The sequence below is a fragment of the Heloderma suspectum genome, chromosome 3 (assembly GCF_057233095.1).
Source record: "Heloderma suspectum isolate Gila_16-S chromosome 3, 16-S_ref, whole genome shotgun sequence".
Classification (NCBI taxonomy): Eukaryota; Metazoa; Chordata; class Lepidosauria; order Squamata; family Helodermatidae; genus Heloderma; species Heloderma suspectum.
In genome coordinates, this window is record NC_139460.1 from 186124329 (window position 1) to 186137200 (window position 12872).

At 41.6% G+C, this 12872-nt stretch overlaps 1 protein-coding gene across 9 annotated transcripts in view; it reads right to left on the bottom strand.

Moving 5' to 3' along the window:
- Positions 1 to 4137: 4137 nt before the first annotated feature.
- PPP3CB (protein phosphatase 3 catalytic subunit beta) overlaps positions 4138 to 12872 on the bottom strand; it is a 113904-nt gene continuing 105169 nt past the window's right edge. For all 9 annotated transcript variants that reach the window (XM_084841387.1, XM_084841389.1, XM_084841386.1 and 6 more), the window contains one exon: positions 4138 to 6386. In XM_084841387.1, the coding sequence (XP_084697513.1) occupies positions 6208 to 6386 (179 nt within the window). In that variant the 3' untranslated portion in view covers positions 4138 to 6207. The remainder of the gene's footprint in view (positions 6387 to 12872) is intronic.

The following is a 12872-nucleotide window of genomic DNA, read 5'->3' on the forward strand; positions in this document are numbered from 1 at the left end:
TTGGACTAGCCTCCAGGGGACCAAATTAGCAATTTGTGCAACAGTCTGGAATATAAAACTGGTTACAAGTCTGGGATCTTTTAAGGGCTCTTCTTGTAGGTCTCCCCAAAACCCTCACTCAGGTTCTTCAACCATTCCAGATCAAATTAGCCATCTTTACTCATTGTTAACCCTTTTAGTACCAGATTGACACTGGTACTGACACTGTCATCTTCTCAGTGCCAGGCAAAGACGTACTTATTTTCTCAGGCATTTGCATATTAGTTATATTTCCATTGTTGTGAGCTGCTTTTGTGGTGTCCATTCTAGGTGGCGAGGGGTTGGGGACAAACTGTGGACATGTATTGTGTACTTTTCATGTATTGTTTTCAGATTATGCTTTTACAATGTTTATTTTTATTTGTATTTGTCAAGAATACAGGCCAGCTTTTCCCACCATGAAGCTAGGCCCAGCTGTCATGTATGATACAGCCACCTGTGAATGTGTTATCTGTGTAGCTCCTCGGTCCTGGTGCTCAAGGCCAAGCTCAGCCTTTGTTAATTGGGCAAGAGGTAACAGCTGGGCTTGGTGGGAAGATCCTGTGTCCCTCTGGGGTGAGGTACTGAGCTGATTGGCTGAGTGAAATCTGCCATGGGTTGCCAGGGCTATGCCTTAAAAGGAGCTGGACCAAAGGTGGGGGTGTCTCCCCTTGTTATGGCAGTCTTTGGACCTGTTTGGATTGCCGGGCTCTATTGCAGGAGGCCCTTACTTCTAATGTATGAAGATAGGTTAGCCAGCTTTTGTTAGTTTGCTTGGGTGTCCTGTGAAAAGGCTCTCTATTCACAAGGGTTTTTAGACTTAAAATCCTCTACACAATCTACCACCTCACACCTCTTTCCCTCTACCCTTCCCTTTTAAAATCAACATCTACTTACTCCAAGTTGGTGTGCTACCTTCTGGGTAAGCTCAGTGCTAATTCTGTGTCTTTTGGCCAGGGTGGGTGGCTACTGGGCGCTTCTTGGGAATTTAAGTCCTGAAGTGGCCTGTCCTACTAGCTGAACTAGTTCCAGCTTCGCTTCACAGTATTACTGTGCTGATTACGGGGATACGTGGCTCAACAACACTACAAGCGAGAAGGATCTTGGAATTGTTGTCGATCACAAACTGAATATGAGCCGACAATGTGATGTGGCTGCAAAAAAGGCAAATGCTATTTTGGGCTGCATTCATAGAAGCATAGCTTCCAAACCCCGGGAAGTACTTGTTCCCCTCTACTCAGCACTGCTTATGCCTCATCTGGAGTACTGTGTCCAGTTCTGGGCACCATACTTTAAGAAGGTTGCAGACAAACTGGAGAGGGTTCAGAGGAGAGCAACAGAGATGATCAGGGGACTGGAAACAAAGCCTTATGAAGAAGAGACTGAAAGAACTGGGCATGTTTAGCCTTGAGAAGACTGAGGGGAGATATGATAGCGCTCTTCAAGTACTTGAAAGGTTGTCCCAGAGAGGAACGCCAGGATCTCTTCTTGATCATCCCAGAGTGCAGGACACGGAATCATGGACTCAAGTTACAGGAAGCCAGATTCCAGCTGAGCATCAGGAAAAACTTCCTGTTAGAGCAATACGACAATGGAACCAATGACCTAGGGAAGTGGTAGGCTCTCCCACACTGGAGGCATTCAAGACAAGGCTGGACAGCCATCTGTCAGGGATGCTCTGACTTGGATTCCTGCATTGTGCAGGGGGTTGGACTCGATGGCCTTGTAGGCCCCTTCCAACCCTACTATTCTATGATGGTTGATATTGATTTGGGCTTTTTTTCTGTTATCAAGGATTTCTGTAGTGTATAATTTGCTTGGAGACTGCTTTCTGTAGTGGCAATCAATGCATACATATAACAACAGCAAAGATATTATAGCATTATGGTGCTATACCTCTCTTTCATTAAAAATGTAGCTGGAAATGTGTTAGCACTAATTAAAAGATCAATTAAAAATAAATGTGGTCATAACGTGCGCTGAGCTGCCTGTGATATGTTCATTTTTCCTGTAAATCAGTGCCCATGTCAAAACAGGTCAAAACTGCCCTTTAAAAAAGATAGTAGTGCTAAATGCACCATCTCAGGTTAATGTATTCATCTGACCTTGCATTTCCATGTGCGTGATGCACTTCAGATAGGGAACCCATGAGCTTAAATGTTAAATCAGCAGAAGCCCCAATCTGAAGATGGTAACAGGGGCCAAATCCCGTCATGCTTCTGCCCAAAGCTACCCAACTCAAGTTTCTCTCCTCCACTAGCCAAAGACGGATATTTCAGGCAATGGGAGGGGAAGATGCATGTTTCAATGAGAGCAAGTCTTCCTTATTGTGCATACTGGCTGCCTCCTTTGTTGCTCAACTCACCCTGGCTTCCTCAAATACCTCTTTGTGGCAAGAGGCAGAGGCTTGTGCTTTTTCACTATTGTCAAGCTGTTCATATTGTCTATAGCTTTCTCTTTTCCTCTGCTTGCTAACAACAGCAACTGCTGAGCTGAGGTTAGCGAAGGATGCTAAAAACAACAACAAGGCTTTCTTCAGCTATGTGCATAGTAAAAGGCAGAGGAAAGGAATGGTTGTTCAGCTATCAAATAAGGATGGCAAAACGATAACAGATGACAAAGAAAAGGCAGAGGTGCTCAATTCCTACTTTGGCTCAGTCTTCTCCCAAAAGAGGGTCTATGACCCCCCTGGCAAAGGCGAAGTGCAGGCTGAAGGGGCAGGATTGCAGCTTGAGATCGATAGGCATATGGTCAAGGAACACCTAATTACTTTGAATGAGTTCACATCTCCAGGGCCAGATGAACTGCATTCTAGGGTAATAAAGGAACTGGCAGAAGAACTCTCAGAGTCACTGTCCATTCTCTTTGAGAAATCATGGAGGACAGGGGAAGTGCCAGATGATTGGAGGAGGGCTAATGTTGTCCCTATCTTCAAAAAGGGTAAAAAGGAGGAACCTGGGAACTACAGACCATCAATCCCTGGGAAAATTCTGGGGCAGATGATAAAGCAATCCATCTGGAAGCACCTTGAAAACAATGCAGTGATTACTCGAAGCCAACATGTATTTGCCAAAAACAAGTCCTGCCAGACAAATCTGGTCTCATTTTTTGATCAAGTCACCTCCCTTGTGGACCATGGGAATGCTGTAGACATCATATACCTCAACTTCAGCAAAGCTTTCGACAAAGTGCCCCATGATCTCCTGATGAGCAAACTAGCTCAAAGTGGGCTAGATGAAACAACGATCCGGTGGATCCACAGTTGGCTACAGAATCGGACTCCAAGAGTGCTTTTCAATGGGACCTTCTCAAACTGGGGAGAGGAAAGGAGTGGGGTACCCAGTGCTCGGCCCAGTGCTCTTCAACATTTTTATGAATGACTTGGAGGAGATGCAGGGAATGCTGATCAAATGTGCAGATGACACAAAATTGGGCGAGATAGCTAATACTTTGGAAGACAGAAACAAAATTCAAAGTGATCTGGATAGACTGCAGTGCTGGGCAGAAAACAACAGAATGACATTTAATAGGGATAAATGCCAAGTTCTGCACCTAGGAAAAAGAAACCAAATGCACACTTACAAGATGGGGCATACGTGGCTCAACCACACTACAAGCGAGAAGGATCTTGGAATTGTTGTCGATCACAAGCTGAATATGAGCCAACAATGTGATGTGGCTGCAAAAAAGGCAAATGCTATTTTGGGCTGCATTCATAGAAGCATAGCTTCCAAATCCTGGGAAGTACTAGTTCCCCTCTACTCAGCACTGGTTAGGCCTCATCTGGACTACTGTGTCCAGTTCTGGGCACCACACTTTAAGAAGGATGCAGACAAACTGGAGAGGGTTCAGAGGAGGGCAACAAAGATGATCAGAGGACTGGAAACAAAGCCCTATGAAGAGAGCCTAAAAGAACTGGGCATATTAACCTTGAGAAGAGAAGACTGAGGGGAGATATGATAGCACTCTTCAAGTACTTGAAAGGTTGTCACAGAGAAGAAGGCCAGGATCTCTTCTTGATCATCCCAGAGTGCAGGACACGGAATCATGGGCTCAAGTTACAGGAAGCCAGATTCCGGCTGAACATCAGGACAAACTTCCTGACTGTTAGAGCAATACGACAATGGAACCAATTCCCTAAGGAGGTGGTGGGCTCTCCCACACTGGAGGCATTCAAGACGAGCCATCTGTCAGGGATGCTCTGACTTGGATTCCTGCATTGAGTAGGGGGTTGGACTCGATGGCCTTGTAGGCTCCTTCCAACCCTACTATTCTATACTATTCTATGATTCTACAACAATAATTTTATTATGTGCTTTTATGGCCATGTACACAGCTCAGAGTATCCATGAGAAGAGTGGGATATAAATAAAAACATTTTTATTACTCTATTAGTCTGTGGTTTCCCTAAATAAAGCAAATGAGTGATGGGGGCACCTGGGCCGTGTGGATTGTCCTTGTCGCCACATTTTGTTTACTCTGTGTAACAAGTCATGGACCACTCTGAATCTGAAACTCGGCAAGCATCCACTGAGGTGCAGTAACTATAGACCTTCCTCTTTAATCACTGTGGATGCAAATATATTTTTCACTATTCTGGTAAAACGTTTGCGTGTATGTCTTACCGCAGCGCTACATTTGGCACAGGTGAGGTTTGTTATTAGACAGCAAGGAGTGGCTCGCTTGTGTTTTCTAACTGATATGACAGACAAGACTCAGGAGGAGTCTGCTAACTTTACCCAGGTATGATTTGTGAAACCTAACCCTTATATTCCCATTAAGTATGTTTTCTAATAAAGTCATTTAGAGACAACTAACTTTTCAAAGAAAGCCAAACAAACCAATCCGAGATGTGGCCATGCACAACAGTCTGCACTTTTTAAAATAAAATACTTGCATGGTTTAAAACATGTACCAAGTTGCCATCTTAAGAAAGGATCATATTACAGGTTGAACTTTGTGGCACTGACAAATAGGAGATGAAATCTATTAACATAAATTTAAATTTGTTTTCCATGGGATGAGAAAGGCAAGTAGCAGATCGTAAGAAGAATGAAAGTAAAGTGGCATTTGACTACAGTTCACTGTTATATCAGCACGTGATTTTGATTTTATTTTAACCAAACAGTCCAGGAGCTAGCAAAAACATAACATGCATCTTCATTTTATATTTCCACTGTCATCTCAATGTCCAACAGAATAATTATGCATTGGATGCCAAAAATTCATTTTTTTACAGAATTAAAAGAACACATCTGGAGCCACTCAGCCCGATGATCATTAGCTATTTAAGCAACTTTAATACAATGAATTAAAGTATCCGTAACAGCTGCTTAGCCTATGTTTTTCCTATACATCATAGGTCTATATATTAAATACTTCCAAATGAAAACACGTGTGCACAAAATACAAAGCCAAGCTTTACAAATTGGTATGAATCAAATTTACTTTAAACGCAATGTACAAAATTCATGTAGAAGTAACTTAATTATTTTTATATTGTTAGACTTCTTTAACATTCAAATGGGAAGTCTCAAAAGTTGGGCAAAAACATTCCTAAATGAAAATATTTTTAGAACCTATGTTCAAGTAATGAACATTTCTATATAGAAATCTTTTGGTAAGTGTTAATTAAAAATAATATGTTGAACATTACACAGAATTAGTAACAGAAGTACACCTAATATCAGCATTTTACATAATTGTAAGAGTTTGGGCATTTTTCATTTATTAAAAGGAAAATTTGTCTGCAACCTCAGATATCTATTTTAAGACCATTGTAAAATTATAATTTAAAGACAGTTCATAAGATCATTAAATAAATAGGGATGCATCAGAAGATCTGATTTAAAAGAAAAAAACACTACCACCCTACATTAAAAAGACTGTAAACATAAAAAGTGTTGACAATGATAAAAAAGTAACACGCTAGTGACAACAGCTAAATCTTGTCCCCGGATCTCTCTCCATAGGTCAACTTTGACAACACACTGTTAACATTTGAGTCATCACTTTTAGGAGAGTGATCATCATCTCCACAACAAAAGAAGTGACTTCTCTTTCAAAAGATCAAGTTATGATTTTACTTTGTGTAAAGCATGTGGACCCGGATGTTTTGGCTATTGTCATATCAAGTAGTCTTCTATGAATTCGTAGGCAAGACAGAAGTTAAGTAAGCAGATGTGGCAGTCACTGTGCATTGTTGCTGCCAGTCCCATTGTTTCCATTGGCATTTGGTTCATTCACAGAATTAATGACACTCTGAAGAAGAGCATCTTTCCGAGGTGGCATTCGTTCATTGATCCTATCCAGACCTTTTGCCTCTTCAAAACTGCAAATTCTATGTTGTGGAGAGAATCCTCGTATTGCTTAACAAAATGCAAATTTCGTATGTCAGTAATGGGGAAGCACTCTAAGCATTTTAAACATATTCTTAATAATCAAAAACAGATTACAAGAGACAAGCAAATTAGATTAAATGTGGTTTTATGCCTTTACATCTCTCTTATTAAAAGTAGGGCCAGTCCCCCAGAGCCTCATTATCATGAATGGGAGTTGTACAGGTGGATTATACTCTTCATCTCTAACTTTTTTCCTGTGTATCAATACTAATTTCAGTTTAAGCCCACTTGACTGTTGCTGGGCTTTCCCAAGCAGATGTGGTAATCACTGAGAACACAAAAATTATCAAAATCTGAAACAAGCAGAAAGGCAGGTTATGGCTGTGAATATCTAGGCTAAACAAATGGGTATAACCAAAGCAACGTTGTAAATCACCCAGTCAGTACTATTGTAAAACCAAGATAGTTGCTAGACTTCTATAGATCATTTTAAATAGCAGGCAGAAACCAATTTTATTTTGAACAATGCCAAGAAAACTGTTCAGTTTTGAATAAAAATGACATGTGCACACATTACTACAAAAGTTATGGAGTTGTGGGGATTTGCAACTGTGCCAGGCAACTTGTTCCATTTCCTACCACAACCACCCTATGCTTTGAAAAGACAAAGCCTTCAACATTTTAGTCTAAGGAACTTGCAACCCAGATTTTAAAGGAGAGGCTGGCTCGATGAGCCACTTTCAGGTGTAGTTCAAGTCTTCAGACTGTAGGAACACATTAACAAAAATAGCATATACCCCAACCTTGCAGATTAGTCTACAGACATTACTAGCCTACAAAATTGTAGACTAATTCACTTGCCCATACTCCTACTTTATCACATGTCAATGGCCTGAAAAACTAGAAAAAAATGTATAATTTGTAAAAGCTGGTGGCCTGAAGGCTTGCAAATGACAAGGGGAGTGGCTATTTATACACCCAATGTGCCTATTCTTCTAGCAGCACATAAGCCAGCTATATGTCTTTTCCTACCCAGAAACACATGGCCAGGAGCCAGAGCCAGGGTCTGCAACACATGCTTCCACAGAGTACATGAGGTTTAAAATATGCATAACAGGACAGAAGTGAATACATAATAAATTTTAAACAAATAGCTGCTCCTCTCCTAAGATGTTGAAGTGGCCCTAAAAGTTGAACCATACCTAGTAACAGCTCTCCTTCCTCTCTTTAAAAACCCTCAGAGAAACATCTCTTTCCCAATCTATTCTTGGGAAATGAAACAAGTTGCAAAGGAAGTTGCCCTTAAGGAACATCGCTAACATTGCTTTAGACTTGTGAGGTTCCTTTACAAATCTTGTCCTTCAAACAAAAAGAACCCAAGTATATCTGAAAGAAGAATTTGATTTTCCTATACTGCAAAATCTGCTCTCCAACCAAAGCAAACCATGTCTTTGTTGTTGTTGTTCAGTCGTTAAGTCATGTCCGACTCTTCGTGACCCCATGGACCATAGCACGCCAGGCCTTCCTGTCCTCCGCTCTCTCCCGGAGCGTGCTCAAGTTCATATTAATTGCATCGGTGATGCTATCTAGCCATCTCATCCTCTGCCGTCCCCTTCTCCTTTTGCCTTCAATCTTTCCCAGCATCATTACTCGCATTAACCAATGGTTTTCCTCTACAGTTGTACAATGAGTGATCAAAACTTTGCCTGCACCTGTGCAATCTATAGCTCAGACTGTCTTCTCCTCTGAGCCTGCATCTGCTCTGATGTCACAGTGGATCTGGTTTGGCCTGTGTGTGTCCTACCACTTCTGGCTTGGCTGCTGTGATATCACAGTCACAGCCTCCACTGAGGTCTCAGAAGGGCTTTTAAGTCTTGGGCTTAAAGGCAGTGTAGAATCCTTTGATTCTGAATCCAAGGTCCGTTGGCAACCCCTATACACATAAATTACAGAGCCATTGCCTACACATCATGGGCTTTTGGATGGCAAGCTATGAGATACTAATTGGTTGAAAAGATTTGGTCAAATAAACATTTTATATTCATAAGGTAACATAATTTGATACTATGTAGAAAGAATATGACTCCTGCATTGCCAAGGAAAAAGTGGTTTTTACAGCAATATTAAAAGGGAAAGAATACAGAGCAACTGTTAAGCAGAGCAATACTATTAGACCAAATTATGGCCAGGATCCAAAGAAGCATTTTACATACTAAAGGAAGCTTCAGAAACCTCTAATCACACCACATAACGAACAACATTTAGAACTGAGCAGAGTAACAAAAGCAGTTTGTAATGTAGCATGGGAGTCTGCTGGTCCAAAGTCAAAAAGCTCATCTGTCACATGCAGGCCCTTAGGTATGTCTAAGTAACTACTTGGATCAGCCAGTGATAAATTTTCTATTTTGCCAGATCCTGGTACATAATATACAACCTACAAATCAAGATTACACTTAATAAAAAGGAACATTTAGGGAGCAATCCTATGGCCGCTAGACATGTTGTTTTCTGGGAACCGACCTCCCCCTACTTCCGTGCTGCCTCTGAGGCAGCGTGGAACAGCCCCGTCCTCTGTGTGCGCAAAACGAGCGTGGAGCAGCCAGAAAGGGGCGTGGCTGGGGGCGTTCCAGGGTGGGGAGAGTGTAGCTGCCTGTATGACACATCCTACGTGTCGTACAGCAGCCTCCTTCCCCGCTCTGTCCTCCCATGGCTACACAGCCACAATCGGCTGTCCAGCCAAAAAAGCAGGGCAGGAGAAGCGTGGAGGGAATGATCCCCTCCGTGCTTCTCCTGCCCTGCCTTGGATAGGCGGTCACCTCCGAGTTCAGAGGCGGCCGCCTATCTAGATAGGATTGCTTCCCTTAATTGTTCACTAATAATAAATCTTGCACTACCAGATGTGTTATGGAAAGTAATGAAAAGACACAAGCCCCGATCCAGAAAACCACATGGGAAGATCTCTGTGTGCAGTGGAGGGGAGGAGGTTTGAATCATTTTCTCAATGCCTTGTGCGGCCCTGGAAGCTGCTCCTGGAAGTCTGGGCAGGGTTGTTGAGAAGCCATGTTCACAATGGGGGAAAGCTACCATCAGAGTATTAACATTTCTGCTTTGTGTCCATAAATGTACTTAAAGGAGGCCTGCTGGATTGGAAACAATGTTTAAAAGGCATTATCACTGCAAGTGTTTCAAATTAAAAGACAGTACATAAGCACAGCATGCTGTTACACTAACAAAGAAAAACATATACTTCACAGTCAGAAAAAGAAAACCCCCCAAACAGTAAAGGCAACAGTCATCACCATGACAAGATGAAATATTACATAGAACAACAAATGAATCAGTATCGATTCATCTCTGGTTGTGCAAGCTGAAACTGAAAACATGCCCCACAGAGCAATTTTTTAAATTCCCTCCCAGACACCACTGTTCCCTGCCTATAGCAAGGACATTGAGACCATACCTTTTTCAGCCTCAATTGCCTCTACTGTGGCTGTACAGAAGTGAGTAGATGCATGCAAAATGAATGAGAAAGATGAAGAGTGTATTATCACATAGCAGAAAAGTTATGACTAATAGTTTGATTTATGAAGTTCTTTTTAAAATAATTTTATATTCTTGCTTTTTTGGCTTTGATACTACCGTTTAATAAATCAAAAACACAATTGACATGCATTCCCGATAACATAGAAAAGGCTTAAGGGTACCACATTTGAGGAAGAAGGGTTTTTTATCATCATCATCATCATCATCGGTAACTGATTTTGTATGTACAGTGATGATGATATACCAAAATGTAACCATTACCCAATGCAAACTAGGAGGACAAAATTTTGCACATTTATAGTTGGGCTGCAGGTGGTAATGGAAAAACCCAGCCCCACAGAACTTTTAAAGAGGTGGGGAAGGAGTACAGTGGTCAACTTTAATTCATACAAATCTAGGAGAAGGTTCTGGATTTTCAAAGAAACTGGGGAATACTTTCTATTCAAAAATTTCAAACATTGAACAATTTCTCACAAGATGATTAATGTGTGTAATCTGCATAATAATCCCTTCACTCCCATTTCATTCAACTGGTCAGCCAAACAAATATCTGCATTGCACTCTCAGTTAAGAAGAAGGAGGTGTTCCAGAGGCCAACATAATCCACAAAATGATATGTTTATACCAAAATCATCAGTATTTGTTAATGAGATGTTTCATGGTAATATCCAACCTTGTTTTCTTTTCTTTGTTATGGGTAATAGGGTAATCGAAAATAAGGCTGTGACCCTGCTTTATGTTTTGTGTACTTGGGGAATGTTGTATACTGTACTTTGTTTATGACTTATTTTATGTAACAAAAAAGGAAGTTTCAGTCTGCACTCCTCTGGAAGCTACACCAGAGAAGAATGATATGGGATGGAGGAACTCAGAAAAACAACTCAGCATCAATGTGGCATTCTGCCTGAAAGGGAACTCTTAGGAATGAGAGTTCGGAATTTCCTCATGGGCAGGTAGATTGGGAATGATATATATGGGGCTCTCTTCTGACTAACTATCCTGTTTAAAATAGCTGCGGAAACAGAAAACTTAGCATGTTTTTGAACACATCTTTTAATATTCGCATTAGCAAACACTATTTCACATGGGAAGTTATGTATGGCTCATTGTTGATATCCTTTATATTCACAAGCAAAACCAGAGAATAATGTACCAGTCAATTCTGCACAAAGTTAATTGAAAGAAGCACAATTTGTGCAGGGGCCACAGATATTCTTGCACAGTTCTTCATTCTGCCAATACAGATTCCACAGCCAAGGTCCCTGATGATTTGTGACTATGAACATTGAAGATATTTCTTGCATAAGACCATTCTCAGGTATCACAAAAGCTTAAAGCAGTTCTTCACCAAGGGAACTGCCAATGTGGATCATGTTTTATGTTATTACTCCATATATTAACTATGGCCTGATCGTAGGCAAATGCTGCACCAACTAAGGTGCACTTAAAAAATACTTGTGACATCAGCACGGTGTCAGAGAAAGCATCATATTTATCTGTTCCATGCAAATAGCCTAGTGTAAATGTTCAAGATCACGTTATCAGGGTATTTTCATAAATCATAATCAGAACAAAACACAAGTATTCTGAGGTCACTGTTGCTTTCCTCTGCAGTGTGTTCAGTCACCAAGAAAAAGGGAAAACAGAAAAAGGGACTCCTGTCACTTCTGTCTAGTAAGCTGGGGAGGAAGGGGGTGGGCTAGAGAGCAGTGAGGGCTAGGAAGTGCAGTGGTAGGCCAACTGGGGGGTCAGGGAAGCCAGCAGGGAATAGGGAGAGAGAGCAGTAGGAAGCCAGTGGGGATTGGGAGCAATCTGGTGGGGCAGGGATGGTTGTGCGCTACCGTGTCTGAATGGATGGGGGATGCATGTGTGTCAGAAAGAGAGAGGCAGAAAGAAAAGTTTTAGGGGGGATTTTAGAGGGATCCTGAAGAGTGAGTATGTGTTTCTCATGTGCTTGCAATGAGAAGGGAGGAATGTGTATCTATACATGCATGTATGTATGTATGCACACTGTCATGCATGACAGATACATGAGTTCTTGTTATCAATGTGTGAGAATGGACAGAGGATGGCTGGCTGGGGGCATTTGGAGTGTGTGTGTGCATGTGAGAGGGGGAGAAGGAGAGTGTGTATACATGTGCGATGAGCCAGCATGTGAGAGTATGCGGGTGGTGATTCAGAGTGACAGAGCAAACGATACTACAGCAGGGGGAATGGGTTGGCTGGCAGAGGGGGTGGGGAGAGTAAAAGAGTTTGTCTTCCGTAGAATAGTTTTCTGTTGGTGCTGAAAACTGGGGTTCAAAGGAATTGTTTAGTGTGTTGATGCTCAGACTTTTGGGTAGGTTACTTGTCCTTTGCCATGCCTTTCATGGCAGCCATTTTGTGGTGGTGCAGGGCAGATTCTCAAATTGCCAAATGTGCCTACAGGGCCCAAAAGGTTGCCTACTCCTATAATAGTTAAGATTAACCATTTGGACATAAAACTAAATTGTGATTAATTGAAAATGGAAGTGGAAGCTTCTGATCTCCTCTTTCTGGCCACACCACAGGAGAGAGGAGCACACAAGCCTGAGGATCACTTAGGTTCATTCTCATAATGATAAACCATAGCTTATTATTACATCTGAATGCAACTGTAGAGTTACTGAATTTCCTGGATGGTAGACAAAGTCTGGACTGTTCTTATGGTACATCATTTAAACCCACAGGTATTATCTTTTCAAAAACTACCCTTGTATAACCACGTAGGTCCTAGGCTATTGAAAATCTAGTGACATAAAAGGTCATTGCCCTCCTCTGAAAATTACTAATCCAATCCAGTCTGTGACTTTCCAAAAATGACAGGGAAATACTAAATTGGATAATCTGGCTTCTTCAGGGAAAAAAGTACACTGATCAGGGTGCTGGTCTGGATATGAAGTTAAGAACTCACAGAGCTCACCTTCAGCCATTTTACTGCCATGAAGGGTA